Source organism: Berghia stephanieae, chromosome 15, assembly GCF_034508935.2.
Source record: "Berghia stephanieae isolate SIO BIC M18660-M18661 chromosome 15, UCSD_Bste_1.3, whole genome shotgun sequence".
NCBI classification, from domain to species: domain Eukaryota; kingdom Metazoa; phylum Mollusca; class Gastropoda; order Nudibranchia; family Aeolidiidae; genus Berghia; species Berghia stephanieae.
Genome location: NC_088374.1, coordinates 2895034 through 2910735, shown reverse-complemented (window position 1 = coordinate 2910735; position 15702 = coordinate 2895034). Strand labels below are relative to the sequence as shown.

Sequence of the window (15702 nt, the reverse complement as noted above, 5' to 3'; positions counted from 1 at the left end):
AGAGAGAACGTCATGTTGGTTGTGCGCATGCGTCTCTCGTCCTCGATTCCTGTGAAAGCGGCTTGAGACACTTCAAAACCAAATTGACGTTCTCTCTGTAAGGTGACGTCCAATCAAGGGACGCTACTCTTCCGCTAATCTCATTCCCTATAGATAGTATGCGCTTGGCTAAGAAGCTCATAACATTGCCATCCGGAAGTATAACGGACCAACACACAAAACCGTGTGTATCCATGAACGTTTATAGTCTGGTTAATACAGTTCAGTGAGCTTTACTCATAAACGCGGATGGCAAAAAACAATAACAAAGACCTGAGTGAGGTCATCTGCATACTATCTTTAGTTGTTAATTGATAATATATTATTTCTTGTTATCTTGAATTCTCACCTTTACTACTTTCATTCTTCCAGGGAAGCTACACGAAGTCTGCGGAAATATTCATGGCCATCATGAGGCATTTCGGATGGAAAACGGCGGCGCTTCATTTCTACGACAAGAAGTTCGACGGTGCCAGTCACAGATCCAACTGTTTCCACGTCCTGGAACCCATCTTCTTGGCGCTTAGGAAAAAGGGGAAGACTCCCTTTCATATCGCCTCGTCTTATATGGACGCCAAAAAGGCGGAGCAAGTTTTGAAGGAGCTGTCGCGACATTGTAGAAGTAAGTCTTTTGTAATAGGGTTCAACAGTAGTGACGTCACTTCCCTCGCAGTAACTGGTTCTAATGTATCGGGGAACAATGAATGGCGGACGCCATGAGCTCCATCACCGCCCTTATGAAATACTTCTCCGACGAGCATAAAAGTGTATCCAGAGGAGAAAAACAATTTAAATCTGATTATGTTTTAACTTTTATATATTCTGATCACACGACATGTGAAAACTTTCTAGCCAGCATGAAGAATAAAAAGTATCGATAGTCTTCGTTTAGAACCAAGCTGCTGGTTGCTGGGCGGACGTGACATCAGACTATTGAATCCTATTGGGATCAAAAGTGTGATGGCAAAATATTGGTTCTACTCTCCTTTGAAGTGTCAACGGTCACTTTGCAAAAAGAGCTCAAAATGACCTGTGCTCTCGGAATTTCGAATATTACAATAGGTCATTTTGTTTAGCTTGACCATGGGTATGTTAAAAACTAAAATCAATAGGTGAGGAGAATGAGAGAGAGAGAGAGGGGGGGCGGTGGGAGAGAGAGAGCGATAGAGAGAGAGAGGGAGCGACGGGAGAGAGAGAGACACACAGAGAGAGAGAGATAGAGGTGGGAGAGAGAGGGATAGAGAGAGGGGAGGGGTGGGATATATATATATATATATATATATATATATATATATATATATAGAGAGAGAGAGAGAGAGAGAGAGAGAGAAGAATCGTCTTTACATTATCAAGAAATATCCAATCAAAGATCAGCAACAAATCACGTGATCGATGACCCGGTTGGTCGAAAACATTAAATACACTGACCTCTTCAGTTTAGAACATTAAAATAGCGGAAGAAGATTGATTTACGTCCGTTTAATCGCGGACGTATCCGAAATATACGTCAAATTTGATTTGATCTGACCCAATTTAGTCATTTATCAGTAATAATCGAAGGCTGGTTTTCCGAAACTCGTTAACTCACTCAATCCGAGAGAGTTTTCCTGTTTTTCAAAATTGGAAAAAAAAAGTATTAACTCATTCAACCATAACATCGACTATATCCGTTTTATACCGTGGCCTTCGTAAAGTTATTGCCTGATACTGACCAAAAAATACCGTCAAAATGCCAGTCTTTTGCCACAAAAGAAAACAAATCGTGAGTTGTATTCAATAGTTCAACCAATGAAATGACTTGTTTTCATGAGCTCTACTAACGACAACTCACTAGGCGGTGCAAAAACCCACAATAATGACGTCAAACTGCCAGTCCTTTTGGATTTCATGTAGGTCATAAGCATGACGGCTAGCGAATACTAAAAATGACGTAAATGAGCTTTCACGACACAAAAAAGCCTGATACAATATACCATGAGACTTTCTATGTAAAAAATGGCTACACAACAAAAATGCAAAAAGTCTTTTGCCACAAAAAAAACACAAAAAAAGAAAAACAACAATCGTGAGTTGTATTCAATAGTTCAACCAATGAAATAACTTGTTTCCATGAGCTCTACTAGACAACTCACTAGATAGCATAAAATACTCATGCAGTCTTGGTTAAAGATGTATCACTACACTCCAGTAATCGTAATTTACGAAAGCTACATTCTCAAACACAATTGTATAACACAACATTGTAAAACATCTTTGTATGTTAAATAATACTCAATGTTATTATGTAGAAAAATATTAAACATTGACTTTATCGAAAATCAATTTTGGTCAAAAACTGCATTTGTGACCATACGTCTCAAAGGGTATTATGTCGGATGGCCAATGCTAAAAGTCAATTGTATCAATGGTCAAAAATATGAAACGTTGGTATTAGCACAGTAAAATATGATATTCTTTCTCCTCATTTAGCAAACAACTCAACTTATGTCTGATATTCTGGCTACAAATTCCATTTTCACCATCTTAATCATCCCGACTTAATACCGTTTTGAGACGAAGGGTCACATTTTTGGTAAAAACATTGACAAATTTGGTAAGGAAAGAGTCAAGTTGGTTTTTCCATCCATGAGAAAACTTGAAACGTCAACTTTATATTTAAGCATCAATTGACACAAGAATTTGCCTAGATTTGTGTGAATTTGAAGTTTATACATCTGAAAAAAAAAATAGACTAAATGAGAATTTTAAAGGGAAATAATCCTCAATATATCAAAATGGGAGAAACCGAGTTAGGGTTTATTGGAAAACTGCTGTTTATATCCACCACACCCTTGACATACTCCACCACCACCACCACCATCACCTCTCCCCCCCCCCCCCCCCCCCCACACTTCATCAACCTATTCCCTCCACTCCAGTCCGTCCCCTTCAACACCTCCTCCTCCTCCTCCTCATCCATCAACATCACCTCCTCCTACGCTCCTCCTCTTACACCCCCTCCCACCCCCCCCTCCCCAACTCTATCTCCCCCTGCTTCTCCCGTTCCCTCAACTATTTTTTCTCGTCCTTCCCCCTGCTCATCCTCTTCCTCTTCTTCCTCTTCTTCCTCCTCCTCCTCCTCCTCCTCCTCCTCCTCCTCCTCCTACTCCTCCTCCTACTCCTCCTCCTCTTCCTCCTCCTACTCCTCCTCCTACTCCTCCTCCTCCTCCTCCTCCTCCTACTCCTCCTCCTCCTCCTCCTCCTCCTCCTACTCCTCCTCCTCTACCTTCAACATCACCTCCTCCTCCTCCTCCTCCTCCTCCTCCTCCTCCTCCTACTCCTCCTCCTCTACCTTCAACATCACCTCCTCCTCCTCCTCCACCTCCTCCTCCTACTCCTCCTCCTCTACCTTCAACATCACCTCCTCCTCCTACTCCTCCTCCTCCTACTCCTCCTACTCCTCCTCCTCCTCCTCCTACTCCTCCTCCTCTACCTTCAACATCACCTCCTCCTCCGCTCCTCCTCTTACACCCCCTCCCTCCAGCCCCCCCCCCCCAACTCTCTCTCTCTCCCTGCTTCTCCTCTTCCCTCAACTTCTTTTTCTCGTCCTTCTCTTCCTCCTCCTCCTCCTCCTCCTCCTCCTCGTACTCCGCTGTCTTCTCCTACTCTTGTTCCTCTGTATCTTCCATTTGCCCCTCCTCCCCCTCCTCCTCCTCCTTCTCCTCCTCTTTTTCCTCTTCCCACTCTTCTGTCTTATATTCCTCTTCCCCCCTCTTTCTCCTCTCTTTGCCCCTCCCCCCTCTTCCTCCTCTTCCTCATCGTACTCCGCTGTCTTCTCCTATTCTTGCACCTCTGTATCCTCCCTTTGCCCCCCTCCCCCTCCTCCTCCTCCTCCTCCTCCTCCCCCTCCTCCTCCTCCTCCTCCTCCTCCTCCTTTCCTCTTCCTACTATTCTGTCTTATCTTCCTCTTCCCCCTCTTTCTCCTCTCTTTGCCCCTCCTCCTCCTACTCCTCCTCCTTTTCCTCTTCCTCCTCTTCTGTCTTATCTTCCTCTCTCCCCCCCCCGTCTTCCTCCTCTCTTTGCCCCTCCTCCCCTCTTCCTCCTCCTCCTCCTCCTCCTCCTCCTCCTCCTCCTCGTACTCCGCTGTCAGAAAAAAAATACCCCATTATAAATCTGATCTTGTTTTTGTTTTCTGATCACGTGACATGTGAAAAAGGTCTAGCCAGCATGAAAAATAAAAAGTACCGATTATCTTTGTTTAGAACCAAGCCGCTGGTTGCTGGGCGGACGTGACATCAGACTATTGAATGCTTTTAGTATCGATAGAGAGAAAAAAAAAAAAAACAACAAATGATTGATTGACTCCTCATCTTGGCAGAAACTCTTAAATTCAAATTTGGCACTTAAGCGAAGACTTCGGGAAGTCCCAGGGGTGAAAATATTTGCCAAGATGAGGGTCAGTTGAATCGATCTATAGATAGAACGAAGTTGACGTCACTCAGGTCTTTGTTATTGTTTCATTTTTATTATTATTATTTTATTTTTTTTGCTATCCATGTTTTTGAGTAGTTCTCACTAAACTGTATTATCCAGACTATAGATAGTATGCAGATGACGTCAATCAGGCCTTTGTTATTGTTTTTGCCATCCGCGTTTGTGAGTTGTTCTCACTAAACTGTATTAACCAGACTATAAAAGTTCATGGTTACACAGAGTTTGTGTGTTGGTCCGTTATACTTCCGGATGGCAATGTTGTGAACTCCTTGGCCAAGCGCATACTATCTATATATAGTATGTGCTTGGCTAAGAAACTCATAACATTGCCATCCGGAAGTATAACGGACCAACACACAAATATGTGTGTAAAACCATGAACTTTTATAGTGTGGTTGATACAGTTTAGTGAGAATCACTCACACACGCGGATGGCAAAATACAATAACAAAGGCTTGAGTGACGTCATCTTCGTTCTATCTATAGATAATTCTTAGTTGACGTCACTCAGGTCTTTGTTATTGTTGTTTGCCATCCGCGTTTATGAGATATTCTCACTGAACTGTATTAACCCGACTATAAGCGTTCATGGATACACACGGTTTTGTGTGTTGGTCCGTTATACTTCCGGATGGCAATGTTATGAGCTTCTTAGCCAAGCGCATACTATCTATAGATAGTTCGAAGATGACGTCACTCAGGTCTTTGTTATTGTTTTTGCCATCTGCATTTGTGAGTTGTTCTCACTAAAATGTATTAACCAGACTATAAAAGTTCATGGTTACACAGAGTTTGTGTGTTTGTCCGTTATACTTCCTGATGGCAATGTTGTGAACTCCTTGGCCAAGCGCATACTATCTATAGTATTGAGTGTTTTGGTGGTTCCGTTGTATAATATTTCCGGCTGGCCATGTTGTGAGTTTCTTGGCCAAGGGCATCATTCTATCTTTTCTCGGAGGACCAATAATCCACTGGCCAAAATTTTAAGTAGGCATTTTTGTTTTGGGTTTGTTTGTTTTTTTTTTGTTTTGTTTTTTCAACGACGGAAAATGCATCTATTATTCATAGTTTTTGTCTCTGCAGACACTGTGAATAAATAATTTATCAAACCAGGCCATTGACTTACATAAATATAAATATAAATACTCTGAGGTCCGCGGTGGACGAAGGAGGTGATGAATTATGTATTTATTCAGTGTTTACTCGTCCAACAGTTCTGTTGTTTATAGATAGTAGTATGACGATGACGTCACTCAGGTCTTTGTTGTTGCTCTTTCGCCATCCGCGTTTATGAGTAATTCTCACTAAACTGTATTAACCAGACTATAAGTTCATGGTTACACATAGTTTTGTGTGTTGGTCCGTAGTACTTCCGGATGGCAATGTTGTTAGCTTCTCAGCCAAGCGCATACTATCTATAGATTGGAGTATGAAGTTGACATCACTCAGGTCTTTGTTGTTGCTTATTGGCCATCCAGCTCGTTGGCGTTTATGAGTAATTCTCACTAAAAACGGAATTAACCAGTATACGCTTGCCTAAGAAACTCACAGCATTGCCATCCAGAAGTATTACGGACCAACACACAAAACTGTGTGTAACCATGAACTTTTATAGTCTGGTTAAAAAAGTATGTAAGAATTACTCTTTGACAAGGATGGTAAAAAGAAAGAAAACAATAACAAAGACTTGAGTGACGTTAATTTCGTTCTGTCTATAGATAGAATGAAGTTGACGTCACTCGGGTCTTTACTGTTGCTTTTTTGCCATCCGCGTTTATGAGTAATTCTCACTGAACTGTATTAACCAGACTATAAACGTTCAAGGTGACACACAGTTTTGTGTGTTGGTCCGGTATACTTCTGGATGGCAATGCTGTGAGTGTCTTAGGCAAGCGCATAATATCTATTTTTTTTTTTTTTATACAAGTGAATTATCGCCTCCCTCGGTATGATATCCCCATAAGCCAAGGACCCCCCCCCCCCCCCACCATCCAACACACACACACACACACACATATATAGATAGAATGCGCTTGGCCAAGGAGTTCACAACATTGCCATCCGGAAGTATAACGGACCAACACACAAACTCTGTGTAACCATGAACTTTTATAGTCTGGTTAATACAGTTTAGTGAGAACAACTCACAAACGCGGATGGCAAAAACAATAACAAAGGCATGAGTGACGTCATCTGCATATCATCTATATATATATATACACAGACACATACACACATACGAACAAGCACACACAAAATAAACCAAAATTTAAAAAAAAAACAACTGACTATTACGCTAAGTTGAAGAGAACTAGTAGATGATGCGTGCTAAAACACTCACAACATTGCCATCCGGAAATATAGATAGCACGAAGTTGACGTCACTCAGGTCTTTGTTATTTGTGGTCTTTCCATCTGTCCAACATACACCCGCTGTGGGCAAGAACCTGGGACGGCAGAGCATCTAGTCGAACGGTGTGTTGTGACGATGCTACCGGGCAGGTTCGCGACGGTGCACGAATGCGGACCGGACTTTGCTCATTGGGTCGATCGTCATAACATAATAGTGTGAAAACCATATGAGGCTGCTGCCACCCACGTTTATGGGTAATAGGATTCAATAGTCGTAACGTCACTTCCTTCCTAATGACGTATGGTAACTTAGTAACACTGGCTCTAAACTATCGGAACAATGGCTGACGCCGTATGAAATATTTCCCCGGCGAGCTTAAACACGTATCCAGAGGTAAAAAACCCCATCAATTTGATCATGTATTGACTTTTACACATTCTGATCACAAGGCATATGAAAAGGGAATGAAAAGTTCTAGCCAGCATGGAGAATAAAAATTAATGATTTTCTTTGTTTAGAACCAAGATGGCCGCCGTTGCCGGGCGCGTGACATCAGACTATTGAATCCAATTGTCACTAAACTGTATTAGCCGGACTATGCTGGCCAACTAACTTCGCGGCGTTTGTTTGTGTTGAACCCGTGACCTCAAGAAGTCGGGGAGAGAAGGCTCTAGTTAGACTAAGGTTTGAAGCGAATTTTTTGGGGGGGTCTTGTTTAGGTCATACGGTAGAGTCACGATCTCCCCTTCCCGGCCAGGCGGAGTTGTCGTACCAGTAAGGTCGCGTGTTCGAGCCCACATCGCCGCCGCGAAGTTTTTTTATTCTCTATTGTCTTCTGGCACTTTCCTACTCACTTCATTTCTTGTTGTTAACCCTCTCCTTACCAACTACAGGAAAATCGTCACATTCGTTTCGATACAACCAACATTTTTCTTATTGAAATTTCTTTTGTACCTCATAAAATTTAAAGAAAATGAACATTGTGTTGTAGAGCATGGTTTGATAAAGAAATTATGTATCTCAAGATCTTACTGCTATTGTGTTTGAGTGATAAATAAATATAGTTTTGTGTTACTTGGGTGTGAATTTTCGGGGAAAATCCTGAAAATGGATGGTAAGGGGAGAGTTAATCAGACTATCAACATTTGTGACCCAACGTCTCAAAGCGGTAGTATTATGTCGGAATGAACCAGATGCTAAAAAGGTCATCTTAGTCATCCCTACTTAATACCGTTTTGAGGCGAGGGGTCACATTTAAGGTTACACATAGTCGTGTGTGTGTGTGTGTGTGTGTGTGTGTGTGTGTGTGTGTGTGTGGGTGTTGGTCTGTTATACTTCCGGATGGCAACAGGTTCCGATGGTGACCACACTATACTATGTTATCTCATTCGACCCAATCATCACATTCCTCACCGCACTCGTGTACCGTCGCGAACCGTGGCCTTCGTAAATTTATGACCTGACACTGACCAAAAAAATTACGTCAAAATGCCAGTCTTTTGCCACAAAAGAAAACAAATCGTGAGTTGTATTCAATAGTTCAACCAATGAAATAACTTGTTTCCATGAGCTCTACTAACGACAACTCAGTAGACGGTGCAAAAACTAAATGATGACGTCAAACTGCCAGTCCTTTTGGATTTCAGTGTCAGGCTATAAATAGTTCGAAGATGACGTCACTCAGGTCTTTGTTGATGTTTTTTGCCATCCGCGTTTATGAGTAATGCTCACTGAACTGTATTAACCCGACTCTAAACGTTCATGGATACACACTGTTTTGTGTGTTGGTCCGTTATACTTCCGGATGGCAATGTTATGAGCTTCTTAGCCAAGCGCATACTATCTATAACATAACGATGACTGAGCGCAAACCCGCCCGGAAGTGTCTGAACTGACACTATCCTTTTCAGTAACATTTGTGAGGCTGCCTGAGAAAACCCGGGAAGATGCGGCAAGCTTCGATCCGACATATGCGCCAAAATGGAAGATAAAGTGTTTCACATAGCAACAAATTTTATTCAGAAAATAATTCATAACTTGGGTTCTAATAGAGATAAAAAGAAAATTTAAAGTGGTAAATGATTGGAAAGATGTGGTTCTAAAATAATTGAGCTTTGTTATAGCGCAATATCCACTAAACCTGCTCAAAGCGCTTTACAAGGGGTCCCTGGTCAACAGCATCGTTTAATTTGTAGGACGGGACATAATTCCTGTTAACCTGTTAGGCTATGTTACAATTTTTCGGGCAAAGACAACGCTGTTAACCGCCAGGTACTCATTTTACACCTGAATACTGTGAGAGAATGTGAGTAAAGAGCCTTTTCCAATGAATTAACTATGCGCCGAGCCAGGCTCGAACCCAGGACCTTCCGATCTCAAAGCGAGTGTCATACCATTAGACCAGATAGCCCATAGTCTACACCACTACATGCATGTGACCCCTCGTTTAAAAACTGTATTACGTCGGGATGGACCAGGTGCTAAAAAGTCAAATTATAGTTAAACTGGTCAAAAATATGAAACGTTGGTATTTAGCACAGTAAAATATGATATTCCTTCTCCTCTATAAAGTTGATAAACTCAACTTAAGCAAGATGTTACTGTCTGCAAATTCCAGTTTCAGTATCATAAGCATCCCGACTTAATACCGTTTTGAGACGAGGGGTCACATATATATAACTCAATTTATGAAATTTGCGCATCTTTTCGGGGTTTTCTCAGCCAGACACACATTTTTTTTGAGTCAAAGACAAGTTTCCACATTTGTAGTCGACACCGAAAAAATCGAAATTTTACGCATTTTTTATAGTACTGGGCATGTCTGTACGACGTAGTAGTCAATGTATGTGTCGTTTGATTTCATTAAACACGGAATAAACAGGGGTTAAATTTGCATGTCTCATGGCCAAGACTAAAGTAGGCTACATCGTTTATTTATATAATATTTATTTTCATTTCACTATCTATTTATTTATTCATTTATTTTGTCGTTGGAGATTTGATGCCTTATTTAAATTTATGTTTGTTGATTCGAGTACTTTAAAAAGTTTTGTTTGTTTTTGTTTTTATTTTGTATTTTATTTTTTTCCTTGTTTCTTCCCAATTTCTATTTATTTTATTGGAAGTGTGTATGTGTGTGTGTGGGGGGGGGGGGGGGGGGGGGGGGGGGGGGGGGGGGGGGGGGGGTTCGTTCTTTTTCTTTCCTCTTCTTCTCTCTCTTCTCTCTCTCTTCTTCTTCTTCTTCTTCTCTTCTCTTTCTTCTTCTTCTTTCTTCTTTCTTCTTCTTCTTCTTCTTCTTCTTCTTCTTCTTCTCTTCTTCTTTCTTCTTCTTTTCTTTTCTTTCTTCTTCTTCTTCTTCTTCTTTCTCTTTCTTCTTTCTTCTTCTTCTCTTCTTCTTCTTCTTCTTCTTCTTCTTCTTCTTCTTCTTCTTTCTTCTTCTTCTTCTTCTTCTTCTTCTTCTTCTTCTTCTTCTTCTTCTTCCTTCTTCTTCTTCTTCTTCTTCTTCTTCTTCTTCTTCTCTTCTTTCTTCTTCTTCTTCTTCTTCTTCTTCTTCTTCTTCTTCTTCTTCTTCTTCTTCTTCTTCTTCTTCTTCTTCTTCTTCTTCTTCTTCTTCTTCTTCTTCTTCTTCTTCTTCTTCTTCTTCTTCTTCTTCTTCTTCTTTTCTTCTTCTTCTTCTTCTCTTCTTCTTCTTCTTTCTTCTTCTTCTTCTTCTTCTTCTTCTTCTTCTTCTTCTTCTTCTTCTTCTTCTTCTTCTTCTTCTTCTTCTTCTTCTTCTTCTTCTTCTTCTTCTTCTTCTTCTTCTTCTTCTTCTTCTTCTTCTTCTTCTCTTCTTCTTCTTCTTTTCTTCTTCTTCTTCTTCTTCTTCTTCTTCTTCTTCTTCTTCTTCTTCTTCTTCTCTCTTCTTCTTCTTCTTCTTCTTCTTCTTCTTCTTCTTCTTCTTCTTCTTCTTCTTCTTCTTCTTCTCTTCTTCTTTTCTTCTTCTTCTTCTTCTTCTTCTTCTCTTCTTCTTCTTCTTCTTCTTCTTCTTCTTCTCTTCTTCTTCTTCTTCTTCTTCTTCTTCTTCTTCTTCTTCTTCTTCTTCTTCTCTTCTTCTTCTTCTTCTTCTTCTTCTTCTTCTCTTCTTCTTCTTCTTCTTCTTCTTCTTCTTCTTCTTCTTCTTCTTCTCTTCTTCTTCTTTTCTTCTTCTTCTTCTCTTCTTTTCTTCTTCTTCTTCTTCTTCTTCTTCTTCTTTCTTCTTCTTCTTCTTCTTCTTCTTCTCTTCTTCTTCTTCTTTTCTTCTTCTTCTTCTTCTTCTTCTTCTTCTTCTTCTTCTTCTCTTCTTCTTCTTCTTCTTCTTCTTCTTCTTCTTCTTCTTCTTCTTCTTCTTCTCTTCTTCTTCTTTTCTTCTTCTTCTTCTTCTTCTTCTTCTCTTCTTCTTCTTCTTCTTCTCTCTTCTCTCTTCTTCTTCTCTTCTTCTTCTTCTCTTTCTTCTTCTTCTTCTTCTTCTTCTTCTTCTTCTTCTTCTTCTTTTCTTCTTCTTCTTCTTCTTCTTCTTCTTCTTCTTCTTCTTCTTCTTCTCTTTTCTCTTCTTCTTCTTTCTTCTTCTTTCTTCTTCTTCTTTTCTTCTTCTTCTTCCTTCTTCTTCTTCTTCTTCTTCTCTTCTTCTTCTTCTTTCTTCTTCTCTTCTTCTCTTCTTCTTCTTCTTCTTTCTTCTTCTTCTTCTTTTCCTCTTCTTCTTCTTTCTTCTTCTTCTTTCTCTTCTTCTTCTTCTTCTTTCTCTTCTTCTTCTTTCTTCTTCTTCTTTCTTCTTCTTCTTCTTCTTCTCTTCTTCTTCTTCTTCTTCTTCTTCTCTTCTTCTTCTTTCTTCTTCTTCTTCTTCTTCTTCTTCTTCTTCTTCTCTTCTTCTTCTTCTTCTTCTTCTTTCTTCTTCTCTTCTTCTTTCTTCTTCTTCTTCTTCTTCTTCTTCTTCTTCTTCTTCTTCTTCTTCTTCTTCTCTTCTTCTTCTTCTTCTTCTTCTTCTTCTTCTTCTTCTTCTTCTTCTTCTTCTTCTTCTTCTTTCTTTCTTCCCTTTCTTCTTCTTCTTCTTCTTCTTCTTCTTCTTTTCTCTTCTTCTTCTTCTTCTTCTTCTTCTTCTCTTCTTCTTCTACTACTACTACTACTACTACTACTACTACTACTACTACTACTACTACTACTACTACTACTACTACTACTACTACTACTACTACTACTGCTACTCCTACTACTACAACTACTACTGCAACTACTACTACTACTACTACTACTACTACTACTACTACTACTACTACTACTACTACTACTACTACTACTACTACTACTACTACTACTACGACTACTACTACTACTACTACTACTACTACATCTACTACAACAACAAAAATTAGAAATAAATACCAAACAAGAAAAACAAAAACACAAGAAAAAAAATATAACCCCACGCGCAAGAAAGACACAAAAAGTGCCTATATGTGACCCCTCGTCTCAAAACGGTATTATGTCTGGATGGACCAGATGCTAAAAAGTCAAGTTATAGTCAAACTAGTCAAAAATATGAAACGTTGGTATTTAGCACAGTAAAATATGATATTCCTTCTCCTCTATAAAGCATATACACTCAACTTAAGTCTGATATTTCTGGCTACAAATTCCAGTTTCAACATCTTAATCATCCCGATTTAATACCGTTTTGAGACGAAGAGTCACATATCTGATCTTTTAATTAAATGCGATGAGTATTATAACGTCGTTTCAGTTCAATCCTACCCCAACCCCCCCCCCCCCTCTCTCTCTCTCTCTCTCTCTCTCTCTTCTCTCTCTCTCTCTCTCTCTTCTGTCTCTCTCTTTTATGTCTCTCTCTTTCCCCTCTCTATGTCTCTCTCTCTATGTCTCTCTCTATGTCTCTATCTCTCTCTATGTCTCTCTCTCTTTCTCTCTCTATGTCTCTCTCTATGTCTCTCTCTCTCTATGTCTCTCTCTCTATGTCTCTCTCTATGTCTCTCTCTCTATGTCTCTCTCTCTATGTCTCTCTCTCTCTATGTCTCTCTCTCTCTATGTCTCTCTCTGTGTCTCTCTCTCTATATCGCTCTCTATATGTCTCTATCTATGTCTTTTGTCTCTCACTCGCTCTATGTTTCTCTCTCTCTTTATGTCCCTCTCTATGTCTCCCTCTTTTTTTCTCTCTCTCTCTATCTCTCTCCCTCTCTCTCTATGTCTCTCTCTCTTTATGTTTTTTTTTCTCTCTCTCCCGCTATGTCTCTTTCTCTCTATGTCTCTCTCTCTCTCTCTCACTCTCTCTATCCTCTCTCCATATCAATCTATGCGAATCAGCGTTATGAGGTTTCTTCTAATTACCTCCCTTGTGATTTTATACGGTTTTTAAGGCCCCTGGTTAATTCCCTATTTCGGGCATTGGTGTGCATTTATACTGCACACCACAAGATGTGCATGATTAGTTTTGTTCTCTCCCTCTTTTTTTTTTTTGTTACTCGTCGTAAAGACACAGTTATAACCACGCCCCTCGGACAGTCGTCATAATGTAAACAATGACAGTATCTGGATTCAATAGTCTGATGTCACGTCGCCCAGGAACGGCGAGCTGCAGCGTGGTTCTAAACAATGAAAATTGGTACTTTTTATTTTCCATGCTGGCTAGAACTTTTCATATGTCTTGTGATCAGAATGTATAAAATTCAAAACATGATCATATTTATAATGTTTTTTTTCTCCTATGGATACACTTTTATGCTCGTCGGGGAAATATTTCATAAGGGCGTCCACCATTGTTCCGATAGTTTAGAGCCAGTTGCTATGTTACCATGCGTCATTACGAGGGGAAACTTCTTCCCCAGTTTCAAGGCCTCGATTTCCCCGCCCCTTCGAGGGATTGAATTGGTCCAAACCGACTTCCATCTAATATGAAGTCAAAATCATCTTTTCCCCAAGTCATAATCATCTTTTCCCCAAGTCAAAATCATCTTTTCCCCAAGTCATAATCATTTTTCCCCAAGTCATAATCATCTTTTCCCCAAGTCATAATCATCTTTTCCCCAAGTCAAAATCATCTTTTCCCCAAGTCAAAATCATCTTTTCCACAAGTCAAAATCATCTTTTCCCCAAGTCATAATCATCTTTTCCCCAAGTCAAAATCATCTTTTCCCCAGGTCAAAATCATCTTTTCCCCAAGTCAAAATCATCTTTTCCAAGTCATAATCATCTTTTCTCCAAGTCAAAATCATCTTTTCCCCAAGTCAAAATCATCTTTTTCCAAGTCAAAATCATCTTTTCGCCAAGTCAAAATCATCTTTTCGCCAAGTCAAAATCATCTTTTCCCCAAATCAGAATCATCGTTTTCACAGGAATGATGTTGACGTCACTCATCTCTATGTCATTGTTTTTAGATAGACTTGAGACCCCGTGTAAAGGGATTTGAGCATAATTTATTGATATCGATTCATAATACAGAAGCTTGAAATTTTTCTTGTTTAATAAGATAAAAATAAAATTCCCTTTATTCATCCCCGAGGGAAAATTTGTCTTTATGGTCTATTCCAAGGAAAGACTGGAATAATCCATGCCTCAGCCGCAGAGCAGCGCCGCAAAGTGAGCTAGGGCGAGGTGACTTGCTCAAGGCCACACAGCGCAACGGCGGGTGATTGAACTCGGTACCTGTCGGGTAGGAAGCCAAGACCGTACCGCTGAGCCACGCTGTCCCCGAAACTTCTACGATGTCCTTTTTGTTTTTATCTCTTTCTGTGTAATACAATAACATTGGGAAGGGGGGGGGGTGTTGGGGAGGGGAGGGAGATTGAAGAGGAGAGGGAGAGAGAGAGAGATGGTGAAAGAGAGAGAGAGAGAGAGAGAGAGAGAGAGCGTGAAAGAGAAAGAGAGAAAAGGAGAGAGAGAGGCAGACGGAGAGAGGGAGAGAGAGAGAGAGAGAGAGAGAGAGAAAGAGAAAGAGACAGAATGAAATATAACAAGAGAAAATAAAGATAGAGAGAGAGAGAGAGAGAGAGAGAGAGAGAGAGGAAAGAGAAGGGAGAAAGAGAGAGAGAGAGAAGGAGAGGAGAAAGAGAAGAGAGAGAGAGAGAGAGGAGAGAGAGAGATAAGAGAGTAGAAAGAGAGACGAAGAGAAAAGACAGCGAGATAGCGATGTAATATAGACAAAGACACACACACACACAAAGAGAGAGAGAGAGAGAGCAGAGAGAAGAGAGAGAGAGAGAGAGAGAGAAGCGAAAGGGGTGGGGATGGACGTAGTGGGGCGGGGGGGTGGCTGGGATAAATCCCGAGTTTTATTCAATAATGACCCAATCCAACTGTCACACAATTCACCCAATTCACAATAAACCCCAACACTTTATTATCTAATTACGTTAAGACCTAATCTTACCCCGTACCTTCCCCCCCCCCCCCCACACCCCCACCACTCCCATAACACACACGTACACATACATACAAACACACAAACACCCCCCCCCCCCCACTTTCAATCAGTATGTCCATTTTATTGTCATGTTGTTGCGCAATGTGGGTTACTGGGACCGTCCAATTATATCGACAAAGGGAGTTGATGTATTGTGTCTGCAAATATGTGCTCATCATGAAATCATGTTTACTTACTTACTTATATATTTGCTTACTCACTAACTTATTTACTTGCTTTCTTACTTACTTACTTACTTACTTACTTACTTTCCTACTTTCTTACTTACTTACCTATTTGCTTACTTACTTACTTTCCTACTTACTTACTTTTCTACTTGCTTACACAATTACTTACTTACTTAATTCGGCCTTTTGCTTCCTAATTATCCGACCGGCTGCCTCGGCTGTCTTCT

The 15702-nt window shown here is 40.3% G+C and overlaps 1 protein-coding gene across 6 annotated transcripts in view; it reads left to right on the top strand.

Moving 5' to 3' along the window:
• The window catches only part of LOC144960771 (atrial natriuretic peptide receptor 1-like), a 292912-nt gene that overhangs the window by 146778 nt on the left and 130432 nt on the right, over positions 1-15702 (top strand). For 5 of the 6 annotated variants that reach the window (XM_078894069.1, XM_078894067.1, XM_078894066.1 and 2 more), the window contains exon 3: positions 412-661. The exons of the other annotated variant lie outside the window; for it this stretch is intronic. In XM_078894069.1, the coding sequence (XP_078750195.1) occupies positions 412-661 (250 nt within the window). The remainder of the gene's footprint in view (positions 1-411; positions 662-15702) is intronic. 6 annotated transcript variants of the gene reach the window in all.